The 26070-nt window shown below is 49.2% G+C and overlaps 1 protein-coding gene across 2 annotated transcripts; it reads left to right on the forward strand.

Annotated features, from left to right (window-relative positions):
* Positions 1-516: 516 nt before the first annotated feature.
* Positions 517-24928, forward strand: CDC37 (cell division cycle 37, HSP90 cochaperone). 2 transcript variants are annotated; one of them, XM_073654089.1, is made up of 9 exons: positions 517-671; positions 2924-3046; positions 4997-5272; positions 5385-5490; positions 9694-9809; positions 11951-12073; positions 12554-12736; positions 14241-14312; positions 20779-24928. In XM_073654089.1, the coding sequence occupies exons 2-9, from the start codon at positions 2945-2947 to the stop codon at positions 20923-20925; spliced, it is 1125 nt and encodes a 374-aa protein (XP_073510190.1). In that variant the 5' UTR covers positions 517-671; positions 2924-2944; the 3' UTR covers positions 20926-24928. The 2 variants fall into 2 exon arrangements, with proteins under 2 accessions (XP_073510190.1, XP_073510191.1); XM_073654090.1 differs by lacking the exon at positions 517-671 and adding an exon at positions 693-804.
* Positions 24929-26070: the final 1142 nt, after the last annotated feature.

Here is a 26070-nt window from a genome sequence, read left to right on the forward strand (position 1 = left end):
AGCCTCCCGTGTGCAGCGACAAGAGTGTGCCACCTTCAGGCATCCTGAAAAATTGGGACTGTTGACAAGTGAACATCACAAGGCGGCTGCGGCGGTGAAGGACCGGCCACGTATTGGCGTCCATGGCAAGTTAAATCCATAAGAACGTGTGGGGGTCACCTCTGTGCTACGCACATGCCTTATTATAGGCCTCATGTAGAATAACGCACATTTTCATACGTTTCCACAATTACAATTCCCTTTCTGTCATCCATTTCACGTCTACAATAACCGGCAGCTTCTACTTCCCGGAGCACAACAGTCCAGGAAAGTCTCCCACGAGCTCCTGACTTGAAAGGAGAAAGCACATTCCCGACGGTCCCAAAGTTCTCCGCCGCCTACTGGTCCGAATTTCAAAGCCTCGCGTCTATATATATCAGTTAGGCCACGCCTTCTTATCGCATTCTCCAATCAGTGTTGGGCTGCGTCATAAGTTAGCGACGGTTTACAAGGCTTACTGGTTGGGCGGGGTTTTTTACGTACCTTGAAGATGATTGGAGGATGTGGTTTGACGTCAGGAGAAAGGACGGTTGACCGGGGATTGAGGCCAGGGAAGTGACGTCAGAGTGAGGGCAGTGGGTGGGTAGAAAGAGCCGGAGCCTTCCAGAAGGAGAGAGCCGTGCAGCCTCCAGGTGGGAGCGTGTCTGCTGCCTTATATCGTGTCACTGTGCTGTAATCCGCGCGTTATAGCGCAGTCACCTTGTATAAAGCATGAAGTGATTTTGTCTGCTGGAACTACAGCTCCCAGTATTGCCCTGACATGCTGTAAGTGGCATGCTGAGACTTGTAGTCCGCGCCCTGAGCTTAGCATTAGGGGGTGGTGACTCATTACTCTAAGTGACCTTTCTATATAAATGAGCACGGATCCGACACTTTTCGTCCGTCTTAAAGGGGCAGTTCACTTCTGATAATTGGGGTCTGTAACGCAGAAGAGCAGTTTGATTAGATTTCTCCTTGAAGGGATATTATTGGATAGAGCTTGTACAAAGAAGCACTTTTGCAATTGACTTCTTGTTAAAACTTGCAGCCGTTCCTGAGATATGAACACTTTTGTTGTTTACAGCCTTGTCAAGTTGACCGGGACCAGGAGGGAACTGCGCACTCCTGCGATCCTGGCCAGCTACAAAACAGCACTGACAAGCTCAATAGGAAAGAGCTTGTAAGCACTGAATATGTTCTGCTGTCTAGCAGTGGTGGTCAGTCTCCAAGGAAACGAGCTGTAAGCAATAGAAAAGTGTTAATATCTCAAGAACAGATGAAAAAAAACAAACGGTATTTACAAACGCTATCCGACAATATCCATCTATGAAGATGGGAATAACCCATTAAAGAGGTTTCCTCTACTTTTACATGGATGGCCTATCCTGAGGATTGGGATCAATGTCTGATCGGTCAGGGCCCGTCACCCAGAACCCCCTCCAATCAGCTGTTATCGGTGTCGGTTGCCACCGGCAGGAAGTACTGACTTATTGAGCTGCTCCATCTACTTGTAGTGTCCGCCACAGGGTGCTGCACCTCCTCCTCCTATTGATTTGAATAGGATGTAAAAGTAGTGGACAACCTCTGTAAGCTACAAGTCTGCAGACAGTCTATGTGACCACAGACTTGTGAGTCCTCACTGGGTGCCGGGAGTGGGCGGTCATGTGACTGCTAGTTCGCAATTTGCAAACTTCCAGTCACATTCCAACTAGACTGTATGCGGCCTGGCTCTATACACTGGCATTGAGCGAGGCTGCGCACGTCTAGTCGGTACATGACCACATATATGCAAATCACATACTTGCAGTCATGTACTTACGCACCAGAGAATCCTCCCAGCATGTGATGAGCACATAGGCTACAAGTCTGCAGTCACTGTAAGACCAGACAAACCCAGAAAGCTTTGGAGAGATAATGAAATGGTGAAAGCCGTACACTGGAGATAGGCGCTGCTCCTGTGTGGGAGCGCTGCTCTGGAGATAGGTGAACGGTTGGGTCGAGAAAAGCGCTCAAAATCCTGGGATCCGGGCGTGGAGCGGAGGCGCCTCCTACTAAACCTCTGCTCCATTAATTGGTAGAGAAAACAGAGCGCGGTGCTCTACTATTACCGGCTGTCCCATACCCTGGTCCCCATACACAATGAATAGAGTACACCTCCATTCCATGCAGACTGGGTGTCTGGTTCTCAAGATCACCAGGACCAGTAAGATACAGGTATAAGTCAAGAGCGCGGACCCTCTCGTTGTCTTCGGACATTGAATGCCACGTTTGGTCGTCTGTTACGGCTGCTGTTTACCACACACGACTGGAGCTCTTCCCGGTATATACAATGTATAGAGGCCATTACCACCATGGCTGGCATATGTTTTCACCTGGTTTGGTGGTGGTCAGACTTGGGGACCCCTAACGATACCGATATTGATGGGGCAGTGTAACAGAGCGCAGAATGGTGCTGCATTTACCCTACAGAGCGGCCGGCCCGGGCAATGCTGTGCAAGGAGGAGCTGTGGTGCTGAACCAGTGCAGTGACCCCTCTGGTCTCCGGATCGTTGGGGGTCCCAGGCGTTGGTCGTAGCCATATTACATGAGGTAATAGCCCTCTAATCCTTTCCAGGAGAGATGGAGCTCAGCACACTGGCACTTGGTAATATCAGACACCTCGGGGTCGGCATATGGGACTTTTTTTCCACTTGATAACATTTTTTTAAAAACATACAGCGGCGGCTCCTGAAGGACAAACAGCGACCACTTGACATGATTGACTGAACTCTACTCCGGCGCCATCACATGGAGCAGCGACGTGGTCTGCACCTTACCGAGGGGTCTGCACTGAAGACCCCACGGTGGGAGACCCTGTATGTATGTACCTGACTCTAATGGTTCTTATTGTCTGTGTCTTCATCAGAAAACCTCAGCTAGCGGCAAGATGGTGGATTACAGCGTGTGGGATCACATCGAAGTGTCTGATGATGAAGATGACACCCATCCCAATATCGATACGGCCAGTTTGTTCCGATGGCGACACCAGGTGAGAACGGGATCCTGTACTCTTAATATCTTGAGTGGAATAGGCTGCTAAATATCTGCTGCTGAAACGTAGGAGGCCTGCGGACACATAGCGGGGGATGCCCCCCAGGAGGCCTGCGGACACATAGCGGGGGATGCCCCCCAGGAGGCCTGGAGGACACATAGTAGAGGGTGCCCCCCAGGAGGCCGGCGGACACATAGCAGGGGATGCCCCTCATTAGGCCTGCGGACACATAGCAGGGGATGCCCCTCATTAGGCCTGCGGACACATAGCAGCGGATGCACCTCATTAGGCCTGCGGACACATAGCAGGGGATGCCCCTCATTAGGCCTGCGGACACATAGCAGGGGATGCCCCTCATTAGGCCTGCGGACACATAGCAGGGGATGCCCCTCATTAGGCCTGCGGACACATAGGGGATGCCCCTCAGGAGGCCTGCTGACACATAGCGGGGGATGCCCCCCAGGAGGCCTGTGGACACATAGTAGAGGGTGCCCCCCAGGAGGCCGGCGGACACATAGCAGGGGATGCCCCTCATTAGGCCTGCGGACACATAGCAGGGGATGCCCCTCATTAGGCCTGCGGACACATAGCAGGGGATGCCCCTCATTAGGCCTGCGGACACATAGCAGGGGATGCCCCTCATTAGGCCTGCGGACACATAGGGGATGCCCCTCAGGAGGCCTGCTGACACATAGCAGGGGATGCCCCTCAGGAGGCCTGCTGACACATAGCAGGGGATGCCCCTCAGGAGGCCTGCTGACACATAGCAGGGGATGCCCCTCATTAGGCCTGCGGATACATAGGGGATGCCCCTCATTAGGCCTGCGGACACATAGCAGGGGATGCCCCTCATTAGGCCTGCGGACACATAGCAGGGGATGCCCCTCATTAGGCCTGCGGACACATAGCAGGGGATGCCCCTCATTAGGCCTGCGGACACATAGGGGATGCCCCTCAGGAGGCCTGCTGACACATAGCAGGGGATGCCCCTCATTAGGCCTGCGGATACATAGGGGATGCCCCTCATTAGGCCTGCGGACACATAGCAGGGGATGCCCCTCATTAGGCCTGCGGACACATAGGGGATGCCCCTCAGGAGGCCTGCTGACACATAGCAGGGGATGCCCCTCAGGAGCCCTGCTAGCGTGTATGCCCTACACGAGGCCTGCTGAAAAATAGCGGGGGATTCCCCTCAGGAGGCCTCCCAGTATGTAGCGGGGGATGCCCCTCAGGTGGCCTGCTGGCGTGTAGCGGGGGATGCCCCTCAGGTGGCCTGCTGGCGTATAGCGGGGGATGCCCCCAGGTGTACTGGGGGCACTGACAGTAAGCTATATTTGAAAAACAAAGCCAATTAGAAATTTGCAGAACTTGATGAGGCTGCCTTACATAAGTCTGAAAGATCTTCCCCACCCACCCTCTGTGTGTCTGGGCCATGTTCCTAGCAGGTCCCCCCTCACATTGAGAAAGGGAATCTGTCAGTAGGTTTTTGCTATTTAAGAGCAGCATGACTTAGGGGCAGAGACCCTGATTCCAGCGATGTGTCACTTACTGGACTGCTTAGTATAGTTTTGATAAAATCAGTGTTTTATCTGCCTGATATTCAGTACTGGACTAGCTGATTGACAGCTTTCAGCCTATGCACAGGGTACACAGAAAACAACCAATCAGTGATGTGGGCGGGGTTATATGGGTGCTCCGCATTAAGAGAACTGAAAGATAGAGAAAACAGTGATTTTATCAAAACCACAGCAAGCAGCCCAGTAAGTGACACATCACTTGAATTGAGGTCTCTGCCCCTACATCATGCTGCCCTCAGTTTAGATAGCAAAAACCTGGGGACAGATTCCCTTTAAGTTGATCTCTGGTTGTCTTCTTGCTGTGGTGTACTGCTGTAGAAGGAAAGGTGCTAATAATTGCTCGGGCTTTATCTCCTCCCTCCTGACGCAGGCCCGCGTGGAAAGGATGGAGCAGTTTGATAAAGAGAAGGAAGAACTTCAGAAAGGGACGAACGAATGTAAAAAGAAGCTTACCGAATGTCAGAAGAAACTGAAGGAGCTGCAGGTGCAGGACAGTGGGAAGGGGGATGCCGAGAGGCTGAAGAAGGAGGTGGAGCAGCTGAAGAAGGAGGAGAAGAACTGGATGAAGAAGGAAGACGACCTGAAGAAGAAGGAGAAGACCATGCCCTGGAACGTGGACACACTCAGCAAGGAGGGGTTCAGCAAGGTGCGGCGGTGATAATGATGGTGACATTTGGTGGGCTGTCGGAGGATGTCGGGGGGCGGTCTCTCACAGCAGTGCGTCCTCCATGTTGTGGTGTCTTTTTTTCTCTCCCCAGAGTGTTTTCAACGTCAAATCGGACGTAAATGTGGAGACGGAGGAGCAAAAGGAACAGAAGCACAAAACCTTTGTAGAAAAGAATCTGAAGCAGCTGAAACATTTCGGTAAGTGACAAAGACATAAAATAAATAATGTCAGAAATAATATTAAGTGAACCCTCAGGACGGACGGGTGAGGCTTGTCTGCCGCTTACTTGGTTGGGGAAGGTGCTCTGCATAGTACAATAAAGTGAATTAGTTGTCGGCTTTATACACGTCCGTGTACAGACCACGATATCCAGAACGGCCTCCGTCTCCTGACCCAAAAATCACCCGCCTGGTCAGAAATCACGGTTCATACATGTACGTGAGAATGCGACCTATGTGGAACTAAACTTTTGGTATATTTTTTAGTATTTGATTGGTGGGGCTCTGGTTTCTGGGACCCCCATCGATCTCTCAAACTACAGGGTAGAAGCAATCATCTCCTGCACCGGCACGCTCACGGCCATGTACAGAGCCATAAACTTTCTATTACGCTTGTACACCGCCTTGTGCAGCAGATGAGCTACTACTACTGTGATTTTATTGATCAGTCCTAGGGGTCCGGGTCCTGTGACCTATAGAGCTTTTATGGGGCTGTAATATATCAAAAAATGTCCAGGTTTAGTTCCACTTTAAGGAATCTCATCCAGTCGCTGCAAATAAAAAAAAATTACGGTAAATCAATAAAATCTGCAGATTTGAAATCCGCAGTGTATTATTAATTTATAAAAATAAAAATCCCCATGTGAATGCGCCCACCGCTGCACCGACTGGACTGAATGCTCCTGCTGTACTGTCAACACGCTGCAGCTTTTAGCACAAATATCATTTTGCGCCCTCTGCTGGTAGATGGTGTAACTATACACTGATAACAAGATGAGTTTATTCAACGTTAAAAATCATATTTTTTTTGTCATTATTTTAGTAAGAAAAGTTAAAATGTAACCTTTATTAATATAGCTAAAATAAATCAGAGACTTAATAAAAAGGTCACAAGGACCATGAGTGCAAAAATTATTCTTATTATTATCTGCCAACCTATTATGGGACCTACACCTCCCTATGTGTTAGGGGTGTGAATAGTGTTAAGTGACACAAGTGGACACCTATGTACAACTCACCCACCAAATTAGCTGACAGATGGATGGTCAATAACAATAGACCAGCTGAGAGAAGCAATAACATGGGTATGACATATAATGGTTAAGTTGGAGAGTCACTATTATGAGAAATAATGGAACAGTCTCACCACTTTGAGGTCAGTAATCTCCAGTGTTCTCATCAGCTCACAGACCAGGGCTCTTTAAATACTCAGCCTCCAGCCGTGCAATAGACACACTCTCGACTCGTTTCCTCACATTGGTGGATCATCAGGGGAGATAAGTGTTGGTGTGTCAAGGTGTCTCGCCGGTTCTGGCATGCGGCACCGCTCATAGACAGCATCTAACCTTTTTATATTAAGCCGCGCTCCTATGTGGCCGATACATCACTTCCGGTTGCGGCCCCATTACTTCCGGCGTGTGCGCCGCATCAACCAGCGGTGACACGCAAACGTCACATCCGGTGCGTGCGTGCTGCAGCGCTAACAGATCGGGCAAGACGCTTACTGCAGTAGTGATGGCAACCAAAGAAATAGACCAAAAGGTCATCACTTAAAAGAGGGGAAGTGGGCAAACACCCACTAAAACCCTAGTGGTCACCAAAACTAGAGAGAAAATAACCAACCACAAAAACAATTGGTTAGAAATGAGTAGAAAGGCTGAACGTGATGACATATATCCAATTAACACCACACAGCACCCTTATAGTGAATGGCAATAGGAATCTGTCACGGGATCAGTAAAGTCAGTGGGCTAGAGGCAAACGATGCACAATCCCCGAAGCACATACCGCCCCAGAAAAAAGGGGGGAGGTAAAGGGTTATTCAGAGATGGATGAGAGGACTTAAAGGGGCAGGTGAGCTGAGACACAGGGAGAACTGATATCGGGACTGCAGGTGATGACAGGACAGAGGAAAAAGATCTAGACAGACCCTAACAAATCCCTAAGCACGGTATTCCCTACCTAACAGTGGAGGTTGGCACCCTAAAAACCTGCGCAAGTTGGCACCCCCACTCAGCGGCAGCTGTCCCTACACTCCTTTCCCTATATTGTTCCTATGTCCCTACAGCTGTCTTTTAGGTCTTTTCTTTAGCCATAGGGACAATATAGGGAAAGGAGTGTAGAGACAGCCGCCGCTCAGTGGGGGCGCCAACTTGCGCAGGTTTTTAGGGTGCCAACCTCCACTGTTAGGTAGGGAATACCGTGCTTAGGGATTTGTTAGGGTCTGTCTAGATCTTTTTCCTCTGTCCTGTCATCACCTGCAGTCCCGATATCAGTTCTCCCTGTGTCTCAGCTCACCTGCCCCTTTAAGTCCTCTCATCCATCTCTGAATAACCCTTTACCTCCCCCGTTTTTTCTGGGGCGGTATGTGCTTCGGGGATTGTGCATCGTTTGCCTCTAGCCCACTGACTTTACTGATCCCGTGACAGATTCCTATTGCCATTCACTATAAGGGTGCTGTGTGGTGTTAATTGGATATATGTCATCACGTTCAGCCTTTCTACTCATTTCTAACCAATTGTTTTTGTGGTTGGTTATTTTCTCTCTAGTTTTGGTGACCACTAGGGTTTTAGTGGGTGTTTGCCCACTTCCCCTCTTTTAAGTGATGACCTTTTGGTCTATTTCTTTGGTTGCCATCACTACTGCAGTAAGCGTCTTGCCCGATCTGTTAGCTCTGCAGCACGCACGCACCGGATGTGACGTTTGCGTGTCACCGCTGGTTGATGCGGCCCACACGCCGGAAGTAATGGGGCCGCAACCGGAAGTGACGTATCGGCCGCATAGGAGTGCGGCTTAATATAAAAAGGTTAGATGCTGTCTATGAGTTGCACTGCACTCCAGAATCGGCGAAACACCTTGACACACCAACACTTATCTCCCCTGATGATCCACCAATGTGAGGAAACGCGTCGGGAGTGTGTCTATTGCACGGCTGGAGGCTGAGTATTTAAAGAGCCCTTGTCTGTGAGCTGATGAGAACACTGGAGATTACTGACCTCAAAGTGGTGAGACTGTTCCATTATTTCTCATAATAGTGACTCTCCAACTTAACCATTATATGTCATACCCATGTTATTGCTTTTCTCAGCTGGTCTATTGTTATTGACCATCCATCTGTCAGCTAATTTGGTGGGTGAGTTGTACATAGGTGTCCACTTGTGTCACGTAACACTATTCACACCCCTAACACATAGGGAGGTGTAGGTCCCCTAACAGGTTGGCAGATAATAATAAGAATAATTTTTGCACTCATGGTCCTTGTGACCTTTTTATTAAGTCTCTGATTTATTTTAGCTAAATGAATAAAGGTTACATTTTAACTTTTCTTCACCACTTCTCTGCTGTGTTATACTGATTTACAAGTGGTTCCAACAATACCCTACTGATCTTCTTATTTTGGTAAGACACTAAAAATATTTCTCGGAATAGGATTTGTTATAATTTTTTTTACATATTAAATCGACATCAACAAAATATGATCTGAGCAAGAGGATTCACCGCCATACAGGAAGCTTTACACGGTCTATTTAAAGTGTGTGTGGGTGGTGAAGTGTTGTGCCCTGCAGCGCGCCTCTGGAGCCGTGACCTCGGGAGCGCCTCCTCTGGAGCTGTGACCCCTGGCTTGCCTCCACTGGAGCTGTGGCCCCGGGAGTGCCTCCTCTGGAGCTGTGACCCCCGGCTTGCCTCCACTGGAGCTGTGGCCCCGGGAGTGCCTCCTCTGGAGCCGTGACCCCTGGCGCGCCTCCACTGGAGCTGTGGCCCCGGGAGTGCCTCCTCTGGAGCCGTGACCCCTGGCGCGCCTCCACTGGAGCCGTGACCCCTGGCGCGCCTCCACTGGAGCTGTGACCCCTGGCGCGCCTCCACTGGAGCTGTGGCCCCGGGAGTGCCTCCTCTGGAGCCGTGACCCCCGGCGCGCCTCCTCTGGAGCCGTGACCCCCGGCGCGCCTCCTCTGGAGCCATGACCCCGGGCGCGCCTCCACTGGAGCCGTGACCCCGGGAGCGCCGCCTCTGGAGCCGTGACCCCCGGGAGCGCCTCCTCTGGAGCCGTGGCCCCCGGGAGCGCCTCCTCTGGAGCCGTGGCCCCCGGCGCGCCTCCTCTGGAGCCGTGGCCCCCGGCGCGCCTCCTCTGTGGCTGGGTTGGTCTTGTAATATGTCCCACAAATAACGCTCTCCCTATCTCAGGCATGCTGCACCGCTGGGACGACAGTCAGAAGTACCTGTCCGATAACCCTCACCTGGTGTGCGAGGAGACTGCCAACTACCTGGTCATCTGGTGCATTGACCTGGAAGTAGAAGAGGTGAGAGGATTTCGGTAACTGCAGTAAGGACAGAATCTGTGCAGAAATATTCAGCTCATCCGGTACCAGATTGTGGAAATATGGCCGTGTTCACACCACGCGGGATTATAGGAGCGATGTGTGCACCAGGCGACATTGGAGGGGTCTGCTGACCCCAGCCTCCAGTTAGCGATCAGCGCGTCTGTCTCTGATCTCTGGACTGTCTGCTGTTAGCTCAGCTTTCTATTTGCAGCTGACAGCCTCCACATGCGCACTGACCCCAGCTGAAGAGCTATGGTAGATCTGAAGCCTCTGTAACGGGTCTGGGAGGCGGAACCTCTGAGCTACTATACAAGGGGGCGGTCCTTGTAAGGGAGCGGGTGGCGACCAGGCAGGCAGTCACAGCAGGTGACCGGGACAGTCTCTAGAAGAACGGGCAGGAGGTCACGGCAAGTGACCGGGGCAGTCTCTGGATGAACGGGCAGATGGTCACGGCAAGTGACCGGGGCAGTCTCTGGGTGAACGGGCAGATGCTCACGGCAAGTGACCGGGGCAGTCTCTGGGTGAACGGGCAGATGGTCACGGCAAGTGACTGGGGCAGTCTCTGGGTAAAGGATTGGTATGACCTGTGGCGGCTGATGGTAGACGTGAGCTCCCAGGTGAGCAGGCGAGAGTCTCTGGATAAACGGGTGGTCACAGCATGTGACGGCGGAGCCTCCAGGAAGACCAACAGACAGGCGGCAGATGAGCGCTCCCAGGTGAGCGGGCAGAAGTCTCTGGACAGGCGGGTGGTCACAGCACGTGACGGCGGAGCCTCCTGGTAGGCTAGCAGACAGGCAGCAGATGAGCGCTCCCAGGTGAGCGGGCAAGCTGGTCCTTAGACAGACTGACAGGAGTAGTAAGGCAAACCGTCGGACCTCAGGCTAGCAGGCAGGTAGCGGAATATCAGGCAGGAATAAGACAGCAAACTGGCAGGAATCTGGCAGGTAACTGGCAACGGGACCTGAGGGCTGAAGCAGAGTAGTGAACAGTGCAACAACATTGCTCGGGCACCTCCATTTTGGAGGAGGTGCCTTATATATGGTGAAGTCCTCCGGCCATTGGCCGGGGACTCCTTAGGACGGCGCGCGCGGCCCCTTTAAGAGGGAGGGAGAGCGCGCGCGCCCTAAGCACAGTGGCCGGGAAGGAGCGCGCGCTGCCAGCAGAGCGGGAGGAGGACGCCGGGCACGGAGCAGAGAGGTGAGGGGAACAGCGTCCATCACTCCAGCTCCATCCTCCGTCCTGTGCCGCCTCCTCCTGCTTGACTGACAGCCCCTTTGCTGTGGGACTCCAGGTAATGAAGCCGTCGGTTAAGTAAGAGGAGGCAGCACTGGGCTGGGACTAGAGCTGGAGTGACGAAGGCTACAGATCTATCATAGCTCTTAAGCCTTATTTGCATATCAATCCAAACGGTGATTTCTCAGTAACGGAGAAGCGGACTGGCCATGTAATGGTATTGCTGGACTTGTCTGTGAAAGAGCTACAAACGCATATAAATAGGGGGGTGAAATCCTGATGACAGGATTTCTGGAAGCCCCTGTTAATGGGTGGTCTACAATTAGCAAATAGGATCTGTGTTTTATGGGGTTTTTTTTTCTTCCAGACATAGCACCCACCTTGTGGTTGTTTTCAGTATTGCAGCTCATTCACAAACATGGGACTGAGCTGCAGTACTAAACATTGCCTGCGAACAACGGCTGTTTCTGGTAATCTGACACAACCATACAAAGCCAGATTCATCATTTTTTTTTTTATTAGTCACTTTTTATTCTTTTTGCCCTTTGGCCGTTGATGTTTTTTGCACCAAATTCTTCAACATGGCATATACGGATCATGAATTTTGCACGTACTTAAAAAAAAAATGTTTTTTTTGTTTTTTTTTGCATGTTCTGCTTATGCAAAAATTTCAGACTTACAGAAAATTGCTCCGAGGGCGACTGAAGTAGATTTGTGCAAAAATGTCACAATTTTTCATTTTACATCATTTTATTGAAAAAAATAAAATATCAGCCGAAAACATCTGAAAATCTCAATCCCCGACCACAATTACAACATAAAAAAAAAATGAATGGCAACGGTTTTCCCTTCCTGATGTGGCGCCCCCTTGTGTTTGCTCTCCGCAGAAACACGCACTGATGGAACAAGTCGCCCACCAGACCATCGTCATGCAGTTTATTCTGGAGCTGGCCAAAAGCCTGAAGGTGGACCCCAGAGCGTGCTTCCGCCAGTTCTTTACCAAGATAAAGGTGCGTACCATAATGACTGGGAATGGGGGGCTTCTCACTTGAAGGGGTTGTCCCATAAACCACAGGATGGATAATAATTCCTGTGCATGATGGACAGCATCCTCCTTTCTTCAGCTGTACAAACTGCTCACTGTTTTTCAGCAGTCGCTTGCTTTACGGTCTTAAAGGGGGTTTCCACTTTATGGGCAAAACTAAAAAAATGTGTTTATAATGTTTGATCGGGTTGGAAAAAGCATAAATGTCCACAGAATGCACCCTAGATGTCCCCATAAAGGCCCACAGCTGCCCGTCTTCCTTCTAAGTCATTAATCAAGCGACTTTTACATCTATAAAGCTTTTCTTGTGACGTCCCTCTTTTACTCCTCCTGGAAATGTCTGAGTAATATGGCACAGTGACCATCACAGAATGGAGAAACATATAGGGCACAAAGAGAAAGGGGCCGCCCTAATGTATACTAATAGACAATGTTCCCCCCACAGACCGCCGACCAGCAGTACATGGACGCCTTCAATGACGAGCTGGAAGCCTTCAAGGGCCGAGTACGAGAGCGAGCCAAGATCCGAATAGAAAAGGCTCTGAAAGAATACGAGGAAGAGGAGCGGAAGAAGAGGCTGGGCCCCGGGGGGCTGGATCCGGTCGAGGTCTACGAGTCTCTTCCACCTGTAAGTTGTGGGATTGATGGAGGTTTTTATGGGGTGATGACGAAATCGTTCCATTTAAGGAATCGCGGCGGTGGCTGCTGCATAACCATTAGTAGCGAAGACGTGTCCGCTATCTAAAGGGTTAAACAAATAGGTGCGATCAGTAGGATGAAATTGCGACACAAATCCAAATTTTAAGTTTGGAAATCCTCATTTACCTGCAGAAATAGAGTCAATCTGCCCTTCAGCCTTACTGACCGCTGTTGCCGGGAGAAAATGAGCTTATTTCCCTCTGGGAACTTCCGGATTTCAGTTATGGTGGCGTGCACAGACCGGCAACATTTACCATTGATATCTAGGAGCGTGTACTTTTCCCCCTGCATGACATTGACCAATCATAAACAGGTGACATCATTCAGGGGGGAAAGGACACGCCCCCAGAGAAGCTTAGAGCTGGCTTCCTCTTTGTGAGACATCTAATGATACACAGCCCTGCTTTCCTACATGATCTCTGCATCACCCGTGTAGAGTACAGCAGAGATGTATATCATTTCAAACACCTCTAGCAGCTTTCATCTCAGGATACTCAGTGGAAGGGGGAGTAGCGTACAGCCTCGGCCCCACTATTAGTATTTGGTCAGTATTTTTTCTCAGGAGTGGGAGCCAAAACCAGGTAAGGAACAATCAGAGAAAAGGTATAATAGAAACAAGTCACCAATTCTGCATTTATCACCCACTCCTGGTTTTGGTTCCCACTCCTGAGAAAAAATACTGAACAAATACTGATAGTCGGACAGCGGCCTACATCTGACAATGCTGTGAGATAAAAGCTGCTGGAGGTGTTTGTAATGACATACAGCTCTGCTGTACTTCACACAGTAGGCGAGATCATGGAGGAGAGCAGGGCTGTGTCATTACATGTCTCACACAAAAAAAGCCAGTCCTAAGCTTCTCTGGGGATGTGGTCTTTCTTTTTTTTTTTTCCTTCTGTATGACTCTGCCTGCTTATGATTGGTCAACATCATGCAGGGGAAAAGTACACACACCCAAAGACAAATCTTATCACTGTGCTCAGAGTGACCTGCAGAATCTTGTCGTCGGGTCATTTTTACCGCACGATGAAAGTAAAAAGACAAAACCCAAAAAACAATGATGGAATTATGGGGTCTTTTTAACCATTTCATCCTACTTGGATCCCACTTCCCCACCGCGTTTATTCAGTACATTATATGGTAAATGCGATGCAAATTTTTCCCATACCATGCAGACGCCGACAGTGTTGTACAGCCGGCATCGGCCACCAGCATCATCAACCTGATCGCTGCTGTTTAACCCCTTCATTGCCGCTGTCAGCTGCATTTAAAGGGAATCCCATCAGCAGTGATGTTGGGAAGCAGGTGGTACTGGAATAGTAGGAAATAAGACCAGAGTGAAGGGGAACCCTCTCCAGTGATGCGGAGGAAGTACTTACTCCGTGCTGATGGGTTATTTTTCACATTTTTCTTCTTCTTTCTTCTCTCTATAGGAATTACAGAAATGCTTTGATACTAAAGACATTCAGATGCTGCAAGACACGATCAGCAAAATAGACCCAAATGTAAGTTTTTGGGGGGCAAATAAATTATTAATTTACTTATATTCGGGGGAGGGGAAATGGAAAAAAAAACATTATTGCCTATAATAAACAGCCATGTTGGCTTCCTGATCCTGCCTCTGGGCACTAATGACTTGTCTCCGATCCGGGTCGTTGGAGCGGGATGTCGGCTGTATGTTACAGTCGGCATCAGCGACTCTTTCTATATCACCCACTGAACCTGCATTTTGGATGTACAGTTATGTCCGTCTTTTGGAAGAGAGTTTGCCTTCTTTTTTGGAGAATGTTTTAGGCTTCATAACGATAGGCACGGGGTCACCAAAAGGATCCTCCTTACACAAATAAGGGCCGTAGTTGTAAATATGGGAGCAGGCGCAGGAGCTGAGCCCGCTCCGTACCCTGCAGGTGCCAGTTGTGTTGTACAGCCAGCACCTGCCTGTAGCAATAGCGACCGGAGCAAGTCCCGATTGCCGCCGTTTAACCATTTAAATGCCTCGGTCAATCGCGAACAGCAGTATGTAAATGGTTACTTAAGTAGTATCCGTCCCCCCATTGACACAATCACGGGGCACCAAGGCAGCTGGGGGTCTTCTAAAGACCCCCACCACAACCTTCTATAGCTATGAAGCCAAGTTAAAGGCTTGGCTTCATAAAAGATCATGGGTTCAAATCCCCTATAAGGACTAAAAAAAAAGTTGAATATAATAATATTTTTTTCTTTTAAAGTAGAAAATAAGTAAATCACCCCTCTTTTCCCAATCCGAAAATAAACGATTATATTGGGAATCGAACTGTGATATACACTGCTCAAAAAAATAAAGGGAACACTTAAACAACAGAATATAACTCCAAGTAAATCAAACTTCTGTGAAATCAAACTGTCCACTTAGGAAGCAACACTGATTGACAATCAATGTCACATGCTGTTGTGCAAATGGAATAGACAATAGATGGAAATTATTGGCAATTATCAAGACCCCCTCAATAAAGGAGTCGTTCTGCAGGTGGGGACCACAGACCACATCTCCGTACCAATGCTTTCTGGCTGATGTTTTGGTCACTTTTGAATGTTGGTTGTGCTTTCACACTCGTGGTAGCATGAGATGGACTCTACAACCCACAGAAGTTGCTCAGGTAATGCAGCTCATTCAGGATGGCACATCAATGCGAACTGTGGCAAGAAGGTTTGCTGTGTCTGTCAGCGTAGTGTCCAGAGGCTGGAGGCGCTACCAGGAGACAGGCCAGTACACCAGGAGACGTGGAGGGGGCCGTAGGAGGGCAACAGCCCAGCAGCAGGACCGCTACCTCCATCTTTGTGCAAGGAGGAACAGGAGGAGCATTGCCAGAGCCCTGCAAAATGACCTCCAGCAGGCCCCAAATGTGCATGTGTCTGCACAAACGGTTAGAAACCGACTCCATGAGGGTGGTATGAGGGCCCGACGTCCACAGATGGGGGTTGTGCTCACAGCCCAACACAGTGCAGGATGCTTGGCATTTGCCACAGAGCACCAGGATTGGCAAAGTCGCCACTGGCGCCCTGTGCTCTTCACAGATGAAAGTAGGTTCACACTGAGCACATGTGACAGACGTGACAGAGTCTGGAGACGCCGTGGAGAGCGATCTGCTGCCTGCAACATCCTTCAGCATGACCGGTTTGGCAGTGGGTCAGTAATAGTGTGGGGTGGCATTTCTTTGGAGGGCCGCACAGCCCTCCATGTGCTCGCCAGAGGTAGCCTGACTGCCATTAGGTCCCGAGATGAGATCCTCAGACCCCTTGTGAGACCATATGCTGGTGCGGTTGGCCCTGGGTTCCTCCTAATGCAGGACAATGCCAGACCTCATGTGGCTGGAGTGTGTCAGCAGTTCCAGCAAGATGAAGGCATTGAAGCTATGGACTGGCCGCCCGTTCCCCAGACCTGAATCCGATTGAGCACTTCTGGGACATCATGTCTCGCGCCATCCACCAACGTCACGTTGCACCACAGACTGTCCAGGAGTTGGCGGATGCTTTAGTCCAGGTCTGGGAGGAGATCCCACAGGAGACCATCCACAACCTCATCAGGAGCATGCCCAGGCGTTGTAGGTAGGTCATACAGGCACGTGGAGGCCACACACAATACTGAGACTCATCAGGAGCATGGCCAGGCATTGTAGGGAGGTCATACAGGCACGTGGAGACCACACACAATACTCAGCCTCATCAGGAGCATGGCCAGGCATTGTAGGGAGGTCATACAGGCACGTGGAGACCACACACAATACTCAGCCTCATCAGGAGCATGGCCAGGCATTGTAGGGAGGTCATACAGGCACGTGGAGGCCACACACAATACTCAGCCTCATCAGGAGCATGCCCAGGCATTGTAGGGAGGTCATACAGGCACGTGGAGGCCACACACAATACTCAGCCTCATCAGGAGCATGCCCAGGCGTTATAGGGAGGTCATACAGGCACGTGGAGGCCACACAATACTCAGCCTCATCAGGAGCATGCCCAGGCGTTGTAGGGAGGTCATACAGGCCACACACAATACTGAGCCTCATCAGGAGCATGCCCAGGCGTTATAGGGAGGTCATACAGGCACGTGGAGGCCACACAATACTCAGCCTCATCAGGAGCATGTCCAGGCGTTGTATGGAGGTCATACAGGCACGTGGAGGCCACACAATACTGAGCCTCATCAGGAGCATGCCCAGGCGTTGTAGGGAGGTCATACAGGCACGTGGAGGTCACACACAATACTCAGCCTCATCAGGAGCATGCCCAGGCGTTGTAGGGAGGTCACACAGGCACGTGGAGGCCACACAATACTGAGCCTCATCAGGAGCATGCCCAGGCGTTGTAGGGAGGTCATACAGGCACGTGGAGGTCACACACAATACTCAGCCTCATCAGGAGCATGCCCAGGCGTTGTAGGGAGGTCATACAGGCACGTGGAGGTCACACACAATACTCAGCCTCATCAGGAGCATGCCCAGGCGTTGTAGGGAGGTCATACAGGCACGTGGAGGCCACACACAATACTGAACCTCATCAGGAGCATGTCCAGGCGTTGTAGGGAGGTCATAGAGGCACGTGGAGGCCACACACAATACTCAGCCTCATCAGGAGCATGCCCAGGCGTTGTAGGGAGGTCATACAGGCACGTGGAGGCCACACAATACTCAGCCTCATCAGGAGCATGCCCAGGCGTTGTAGGGAGGTCATACAGGCACGTGGAGGCCACACAATACTCAGCCTCATCAGGAGCATGCCCAGGCGTTGTAGGGAGGTCATACAGGCACGTGGAGGCCACACACAATACTGAGCCTCATCAGGAGCATGCCCAGGCGTTGTAGGGAGGTCATACAGGCACGTGGAGGCCACACAATACTCAGCCTCATCAGGAGCATGCCCAGGCGTTGTAGGGAGGTCATACAGGCACGTGGAGGCCACACACAATACTGAGCCTCATCAGGAGCATGCCCAGGCGTTGTAGGGAGGTCATACAGGCACGTGGAGGCCACACAATACTCAGCCTCATCAGGAGCATGCCCAGGCATTGTAGGGAGGTCATACAGGCACGTGGAGGCCACACACAATACTCAGCCTCATCAGGAGCATGCCCAGGCGTTGTAGGGAGGTCATACAGGCACGTGGAGGCCACACACAATACTCAGCCTCATCAGGAGCATGTCCAGGCGTTGTAGGGAGGTCATACATTCACGTGGAGGCCACACAATACTCAGCCTCATCTGGAGCATGCCCAGGCGTTGTAGGGAGGTCATACAGGCACGTGGAGGCCACACACAATACTGAGCCTCATCAGGAGCATGCCCAGGCGGTGTAGGGAGGTCATACAGGCACGTGGAGGCCACACACAATACTGAACCTCATCAGGAGCATGCCCAGGCGTTGTAGGGAGGTCACACAGGCACGTGGAGGCCACACAATACTGAGCCTCATCAGGAGCATGCCCAGGCGTTGTAGGGAGGTCATACAGGCACGTGGAGGTCACACACAATACTCAGCCTCATCAGGAGCATGCCCAGGCGTTGTAGGGAGGTCATACAGGCACGTGGAGGTCACACACAATACTCAGCCTCATCAGGAGCATGCCCAGGCGTTGTAGGGAGGTCATACAGGCACGTGGAGGCCACACACAATACTGAACCTCATCAGGAGCATGTCCAGGCGTTGTAGGGAGGTCATAGAGGCACGTGGAGGCCACACACAATACTCAGCCTCATCAGGAGCATGCCCAGGCGTTGTAGGGAGGTCATACAGGCACGTGGAGGTCACACACAATACTCAGCCTCATCAGGAGCATGCCCAGGCGTTGTAGGGAGGTCATACAGGCACGTGGAGGCCACACACAATACTGAGCCTCATCAGGAGCATGCCCAGGCGTTGTAGGGAGGTCATACAGGCACGTGGAGGCCACACAATACTCAGCCTCATCAGGAGCATGCCCAGGCGTTGTAGGGAGGTCATACAGGCACGTGGAGGCCACACACAATACTGAGCCTCATCAGGAGCATGCCCAGGCGTTGTAGGGAGGTCATACAGGCACGTGGAGGCCACACAATACTCAGCCTCATCAGGAGCATGCCCAGGCATTGTAGGGAGGTCATACAGGCACGTGGAGGCCACACACAATACTCAGCCTCATCAGGAGCATGCCCAGGCGTTGTAGGGAGGTCATACAGGCACGTGGAGGCCACACACAATACTCAGCCTCATCAGGAGCATGTCCAGGCGTTGTAGGGAGGTCATACATTCACGTGGAGGCCACACAATACTCAGCCTCATCTGGAGCATGCCCAGGCGTTGTAGGGAGGTCATACAGGCACGTGGAGGCCACACACAATACTGAGCCTCATCAGGAGCATGCCCAGGCGGTGTAGGGAGGTCATACAGGCACGTGGAGGCCACACACAATACTGAACCTCATCAGGAGCATGCCCAGGCGTTGTAGGGAGGTCACACAGGCACGTGGAGGCCACACAATACTGAGCCTCATCAGGAGCATGCCCAGGCGTTGTAGGGAGGTCATACAGGCACGTGGAGGTCACACACAATACTCAGCCTCATCAGGAGCATGCCCAGGCGTTGTAGGGAGGTCATACAGGCACGTGGAGGTCACACACAATACTCAGCCTCATCAGGAGCATGCCCAGGCGTTGTAGGGAGGTCATACAGGCACGTGGAGGCCACACACAATACTGAACCTCATCAGGAGCATGTCCAGGCGTTGTAGGGAGGTCATAGAGGCACGTGGAGGCCACACACAATACTCAGCCTCATCAGGAGCATGCCCAGGCGTAGGGAGGTCATACAGGCACGTGGAGGCCACACACAATACTGAGCCTCATCAGGAGCATGCCCAGGCGTTGTAGGGAGGTCATACAGGCACGTGGAGGCCACACAATACTCAGCCTCATCAGGAGCATGCCCAGGCGTTGTAGGGAGGTCATACAGGCACGTGGAGGCCACACACAATACTGAGCCTCATCAGGAGCATGCCCAGGCGTTGTAGGGAGGTCAAACAGGCACGTGGAGGCCACACAATACTCAGCCTCATCAGGAGCATGCCCAGGCATTGTAGGGAGGTCATACAGGCACGTGGAGGCCACACACAATACTCAGCCTCATCAGGAGCATGCCCAGGCGTTGTAGGGAGGTCATACAGGCACGTGGAGGCCACACACAATACTCAGCCTCATCAGGAGCATGTCCAGGCGTTGTAGGGAGGTCATACAGGCACGTGGAGGCCACACAATACTCAGCCTCATCAGGAGCATGCCCAGGCGTTGTAGGGAGGTCATACAGGCACGTGGAGGCCACACACAATACTGAGCCTAATTTTGACTTGTTTTAAGGACATTACATCACAGTTGGATCAGCCTGTAGTGTGTTTTTCCACTTTAATTTTGGTGACTCCAAATCCAGGCCTCCATTGGTTAATAAATGTGATTTCCATTGATGATTTTTGTGTGATTTTGTTGTCAGCACATTCAGCTTTGTACAGAACAAAGAATTCAATGAGAATATTTCATTCATTCAGATCTAGGATGGGTTATTTCGGTGTTCCCTTTATTTTTTTGAGCAGTGTATAAAATTAACCCATACGATAAAGTGCGTAAAAAAAAATGCAGACATCTGCCATTTTTCGCAATGCAATAAAAAAAAACAATCAAAATAAGACTTAATTCTGCAATAAGTTATGGGTCTTGGAATTAGGGGAAGAAAAAAAAGGGGGGGCCCGATCAGAAAAGGGTTAATGTCTTTGGAGGGATGTGCCACAAAACACAAATTGCAGAGTCAGCTTTCTCCTTTTCCCCTTCTATAGAAGTCAATTAGAAAAATGGTGTTTGTTTGTGTGTGTGTCATTCCGACGTTCGCCACCAGATGGCGCTCATTACCAGTGCACAATATGGCTGCCGTAATTCTCTTCCCACTCTTTCCTTTCCGTCCCCCCGACCACAGGAGGCCAAGATTTATATGAAGCAGTGCATCGACTCCGGACTGTGGGTCCCAAACTCCAAAGGAGACGCTCCTGACGCCGAGGACGTAGATCCGGTCTATGAAGAGGCCAAAAACGAGTCCTCCGACGAGCAGAACGGATCGTCGTAAGGGTCCGATGGTGGAACGTTTGGCATCTCCAAAGCGGCTCTCTATGTGGTTCAATAGATTTAACAGGATCTCTTCTGAGGGACCTCACCTATTCGACCCATAAGGGGTGCAGCAAATGCTATTAACGTTCCTCTACATTATGGAACTAATGAAGACGGCAAAATACTGATGGAGAACAGCCATGTATACTGGTGACACCGGGATCGAAGGGGTCCGGCAGCTGGATAGCTCACTGTCATTAGGTTTGATTTCTCCTTTTTACCTCCCAGGACTATGATTTATTTTTATTTCAGGGCTGTGTTATCACCCAGGGCTGAATGGGTTAAACTGCATCCCTGGATGTGATACCGAGCATCCGTATAGCACAGCAGGATGGGTATACGTGGGGGCATCCTGCCCATATCCGCACTGGGCCGCGGGGCCACAGTCTGCTCTCCTGTGTGACTGCTGTCAGTCATTCGCTTGTTCGGCTTCCATGCACTGAGAACAACATAAAAGGCTTTTTTTTTCACAAGACTTTTAGCGCATTGTGTTTTGTTATTAACTTTCACTTTTTTCCAGTGTTTTCTTTGTGCTGACATGGGGGGAAAAAATTGTGTGTATGTACATATATATAGATAGATAGATAGATATATCTAGATAAATATATATATATTTAGCTTTGTTTGCTCCATATACAGTGCAGTGTACACCATGATACCAAACAGCACAGTGACTACTTTTCACCTTATAAATATAGATATGCTATGTATACTACAAGTGCTCGGACTATCACAGCTTCAAGTCCCCATTAACCCCTTCGTAACCCTGGAATTTTTTGTTTTTGCATTTTCGTTTTTTGCGCCCCTTGTTCCCAGAGCCATAGAGTTTTTTATTTTTTGCGGGACAAGTTGTACTTTTGAACGACATTACTGGTTTTACCATATCGTGTACGGGAAAATACCACAGATGTGTTTTTTTTTTTAACCACGTTCACTGAATACTAAAACTGACCTGCCATTCTTATTCTCCAGGTCATTACAAGTTCATAGACACCAAACATGTACAGGTTCTTTTTTATTTAAGTGGTGAAAAAAAAATTCCAAAGTTTGCTAATAAAAAAAATTAAAAAAAAAATGGCGCCATTTTCCAAGACCCGTAGCGTCTCCATTTTTCGGGATCTGGAGCTGGGTGAGGGCTTATTTTTTGCACGCCGAGCTGACGTTTTTAGTGATACCATTTTGGGGTAGATCCGATGTTTTGATTGCCCATTATTGCATTTTATTGAAATGTTGCGGCAACCAAAAAATGTAATTCTGCCGTTTAGAATTTTTTTTCTCGTTATACCGTTTACCGATCGGATTCATTATTTTTTATATTGATAGATCGGGCGATTCTGAACACGGCGATACCAAATATGTGTCTGTGTTTTTTTTTTAAATTATTTTATTTTGAATGGGGCGAAAGGGGGGTGATTTAAACTTTTATATATTTTTTTATTTTTTTAATATTTTTAAAAACTTTTCTTTTTACACTTTTTGCTTGCTTCTATAGTCTCCATAGGAGACTAGAAGCAGCACTTGTCTGATCGCCTCTGCTACATAGAGGTGATGAGCAGATCACCTCTATGTAGCAGAAATGCTCCTGTGCTATGATCGCCGACCACTAGGTGGCGCTCATAGCGATCTGCAAATGACAACCACTGGGGTCTGCTGCAGACCCCGGGTTGTCATGCCCACCCATCAGTGACCCGCGATCACGTGACGGGGTCACCGATAGGCGGGGTAAGTGACGCGCTTCAGACGCGGCGATGTTGAATGCCGCTGTCAGAGATTGACAGCGGCATTTAACATGTTAACGACCGCGGGTGGATCGCGACTGTTGCGGGCACATGTCAGCTGTAAGAATCCGCTGACATGTGCCCCGTTCAGTGCGGGCTCAGCGCCGAAGCCCGCGCTGAACAGGGGGTTACATGTATTTTGGGCCGCTGCAACATTGCAATAAGAAACTATCAAAACATTGTATCTACCCCAAAATGGTATCAGTAAAAAATGTCAGCTAAGGGCGCGAAAAATAATCCATCACCAGCCCCAGATCCCGAAAAATTAAAACGTTATGGGTCTCGGAAAATGGCGACACAAGCAAAAAAAAAAAAAAATTTTTTTTTTTTTTTTTACAAATTTCCAAATATTTTTTCACCACTTAAATAAAAAAAATATTATACGTGTTTGGTATGTGCGTACTTGTACTGACCTGGGGAATCATATTTCCAAGTAAGTTTTACCATATAGTGACCATGGTAAATAAAAAAAAAAACTCAAAAAAACAATGGTGGAATTGCCATTTTATTTGCAACTTCTTCACACTTGGAATTTTTTTCCCGTTTTCCAGTACATCACATGGTAAAACTCGTCCCGCAAAAAAAACCAAGCCCTCATACGGCTATAGGGATGGAAAAATAAAAAAGTTATGGCTCTGGGAAGAAGTGGAGCAAAAACGAAATAAAACAAATCACGCGGTCATGAAGGGGTTATAGTGAGAAAACCCCCACAATGGTCACCTTGAAACTGACAAAAGTCATTTTCAATTGAAATTTACTGAATATGAATAATGAGAATCAGAATTTGCTTTTTTGGTCCAAGAGAAAAAAAAATAAAAACAAATAACCCCGACCTGGACAAAAATATGGGACACTAATGTAATATTTTGTATAACAAACTTTTAGAGGCAATGACTGCAAACATATGGTTTTGGTAACTATCAGTGAGACGTCTGCCCCGTCCATCATTTTTTTTTTTTTTTTTTGTTGACTCCTCGTGAGTAATCGACTCCTTGTGTCTCAGGTGTGAGGCCCCTGTTGAAGACTGCAGGTCTCGGCTCCTTCCACAGATGCTCTGTAGGTCAGATAGAAGCCACCTCAGAAGAGTCCGATGCTTTGATTTCAGACGTTCCTGGATGCTTTTAGCTGTGTGTTTGGGTCATTTTTCCTGGTGTTGGACCCATGCCCTATGACTCAGACTGAGCTTTCTGACACTGGGCAGCACATTTGGCTCCAGAATGCCTTGATAGTCTTGAGATTTCATTGTACCCTGCACCGATTCACGACCCCCTGTGCCAGATGCAGCAAAGCAGCCCCAGAACTTAACCGAGACTCCACCATGCTTCACAGTAGGTGCAATGTTCTTTTCTTTATATGCTTCATTTTTGCATCTCTGAACATAGAGCTGATGTGACACCGAAAAGCTCCAGTTTTGTCTCATCTGTCCAAAGGACATTATCCCAGAAGCTTTGTGGCTTGTCAATTATAATTTTGGAAAATTCTAGTCTCTCTTTTTTGTGATTTGCTTTCCACAGTGGTTTGCTCCTTGGTCATCTTCCATGAACTCCACTCTAGCCAAGACAGCTCCAGATGGTGCGATCTGACAATGTGGACCTTGACCTTGGAGTTCACCTCTAATCTCTTGGCAAGTTGCTGTAGGCTCTTTGGTTACCATTCATTATATCCATCTCTTAAACATGTCATCAGTTTTCCTCCTGCAGCCATGTCCAGGGAAGTTGGCTACAGTCCCATGGACCTCAAACTTCTGAATACATTGTGCAAATGTAATAACAGGAACATCAGACTGTTTGGAGATGTCTTATAACCTTTACCTTTAACATGTTTGTCAATAATTTTATTTCTAATCTCCTGAGACAATTCTCTCCTAAGCTTTGTTTGCTCCATGTTCAGTGTGGTTCACACCATGACACTAAACAGCACAGTGACTACTTTTCACCCTATAAAATCAGTGACTGACTGAAGTGTGTAGCCACCTGTGATGCTAATTACTGGACACTCCTTAGTTTAATATGTCCCTAAGGTCAAATTTTCAATCTTTTCTAGGGGTATCATCATTTTTTGTCCAGGATGTTTTCATTAGTTATGTTTTTCTTTTTATATTTTTATGTTGAACCAAAATTCAAAAGCAAAAAGCAAAATCTGATTCTCATTAGTTGATATTCAGTAAATTTAAATTGAAAATGACTTTTGTCTGTTTCAAGTTATTTCAGTGACTATTGTGGGATCTTCTTACTATACCGGAAGGCACCAACAATGCTGTCCGTGTGTGTAGGTATATAGCATATCTTTTTCTCTCTCTCTTTTTCTCAACTTTTTCTCTTTTTCCTCTCCTTTTTTCTTTCTTTACTTTCTGTTTTTCTCTTCCCTCTCTTTTTTTTTTTCTTTTCTTTCTTTCTTCTTTTTTCTCTTCTTTCTCTCCCCTTTTTTCTCTTTTCTTTCTCTTTTTTTCTTTCCTTTTCTCTTTTCTTTTTCTCTCTTTCCTTTTCTCTTTCCTTTTTTCTTTTCTTTTTCATTTCTCTTTCTCCTGTCTTTTTTCTTTCATTTCGTTCGCTCTCCTGTCTTCTTGCTTTTTTCTTTTTTTCTCTTTCCTTTTTTTTTTCCTTTTTTTCTTTCCTTTTCTTCTTTCCTTTTCTCTTTTCTTTCAGTATTTTCTTTAATTTCTTTCTTCTCTTTTTCTCTTACTTCTCTTTTTTCTCTTCTCTTTTTTCTCTTCTCTTTTTCTCTCTCCCCTCTCTCCCCTCTCTCTCCCCTCTCCCCCTCTCTCTCTCTCCCTCTCTCTCCCTCTCTCTCCCCCTCTCTCTCTCTCTCTCCCCTCTCTCTCCCCTCTTTCTCCCCTCTCTCTCCCTCTCTCTCCCCTCTCTCTCTCCCCTCTCTCTCTCCCCTCTCTCTCTCCCCTCTCTCTCTCCCCTCTCTCTCTCCCCTCTCTCTCTCCCCTCTCTCTCTCCCCTCTCTCTCTCCCCTCTCTCTCTCCCCTCTCTCTCTCCCCTCTCTCTCTCCCCTCTCTCTCTCCCCTCTCTCTCTCCCCTCTCTCTCTCCCCTCTCTCTCTCCCCTCTCTCTCTCCCCTCTCTCTCTCCCCTCTCTCTCTCCCCTCTCTCTCCCCTCTCTCTCCCCTCTCTCTCCCCTCTCTCTCCTTTTCTCTCTCCTTTTCTCTCTCCCCTCTCTCTCCCCTCTCTCTCCCCTCTCTCTCCCCTCTCTCTCCCCTCTCTCTCCCCTCTCTCTCCCCTCTCTCTCCCCTCTCTCTCCCCTCTCTCTCTCCCCTCTCTCTCTCCCCTCTCTCTCTCCCCTCTCTCTCTCCCCTCTCTCTCCTTTTCTCTCTCCTTTTCTC

This window comes from Phyllobates terribilis, unplaced genomic scaffold (assembly GCF_046119375.1).
Source record: "Phyllobates terribilis strain yellow unplaced genomic scaffold, ASM4611937v1 Scaffold_11__3_contigs__length_659146591, whole genome shotgun sequence".
Taxonomy (NCBI): domain Eukaryota; kingdom Metazoa; phylum Chordata; class Amphibia; order Anura; family Dendrobatidae; genus Phyllobates; species Phyllobates terribilis.

Excerpts from the sequence above, each read along its gene's own strand:
- CDC37 (XM_073654089.1), top strand. The coding sequence starts at position 2,945 with ATGGTGGATTACAGCGTGTGGGATCACATCGAAGTGTCTGATGATGAA. Across the intron at positions 5,491-9,693 it reads GAAGCAGCTGAAACATTTCG|GCATGCTGCACCGCTGGGAC; the intron begins GTAAGTGACAAA and ends TCCCTATCTCAG. Across the intron at positions 12,074-12,553 it reads AGTTCTTTACCAAGATAAAG|ACCGCCGACCAGCAGTACAT; the intron begins GTGCGTACCATA and ends TTCCCCCCACAG.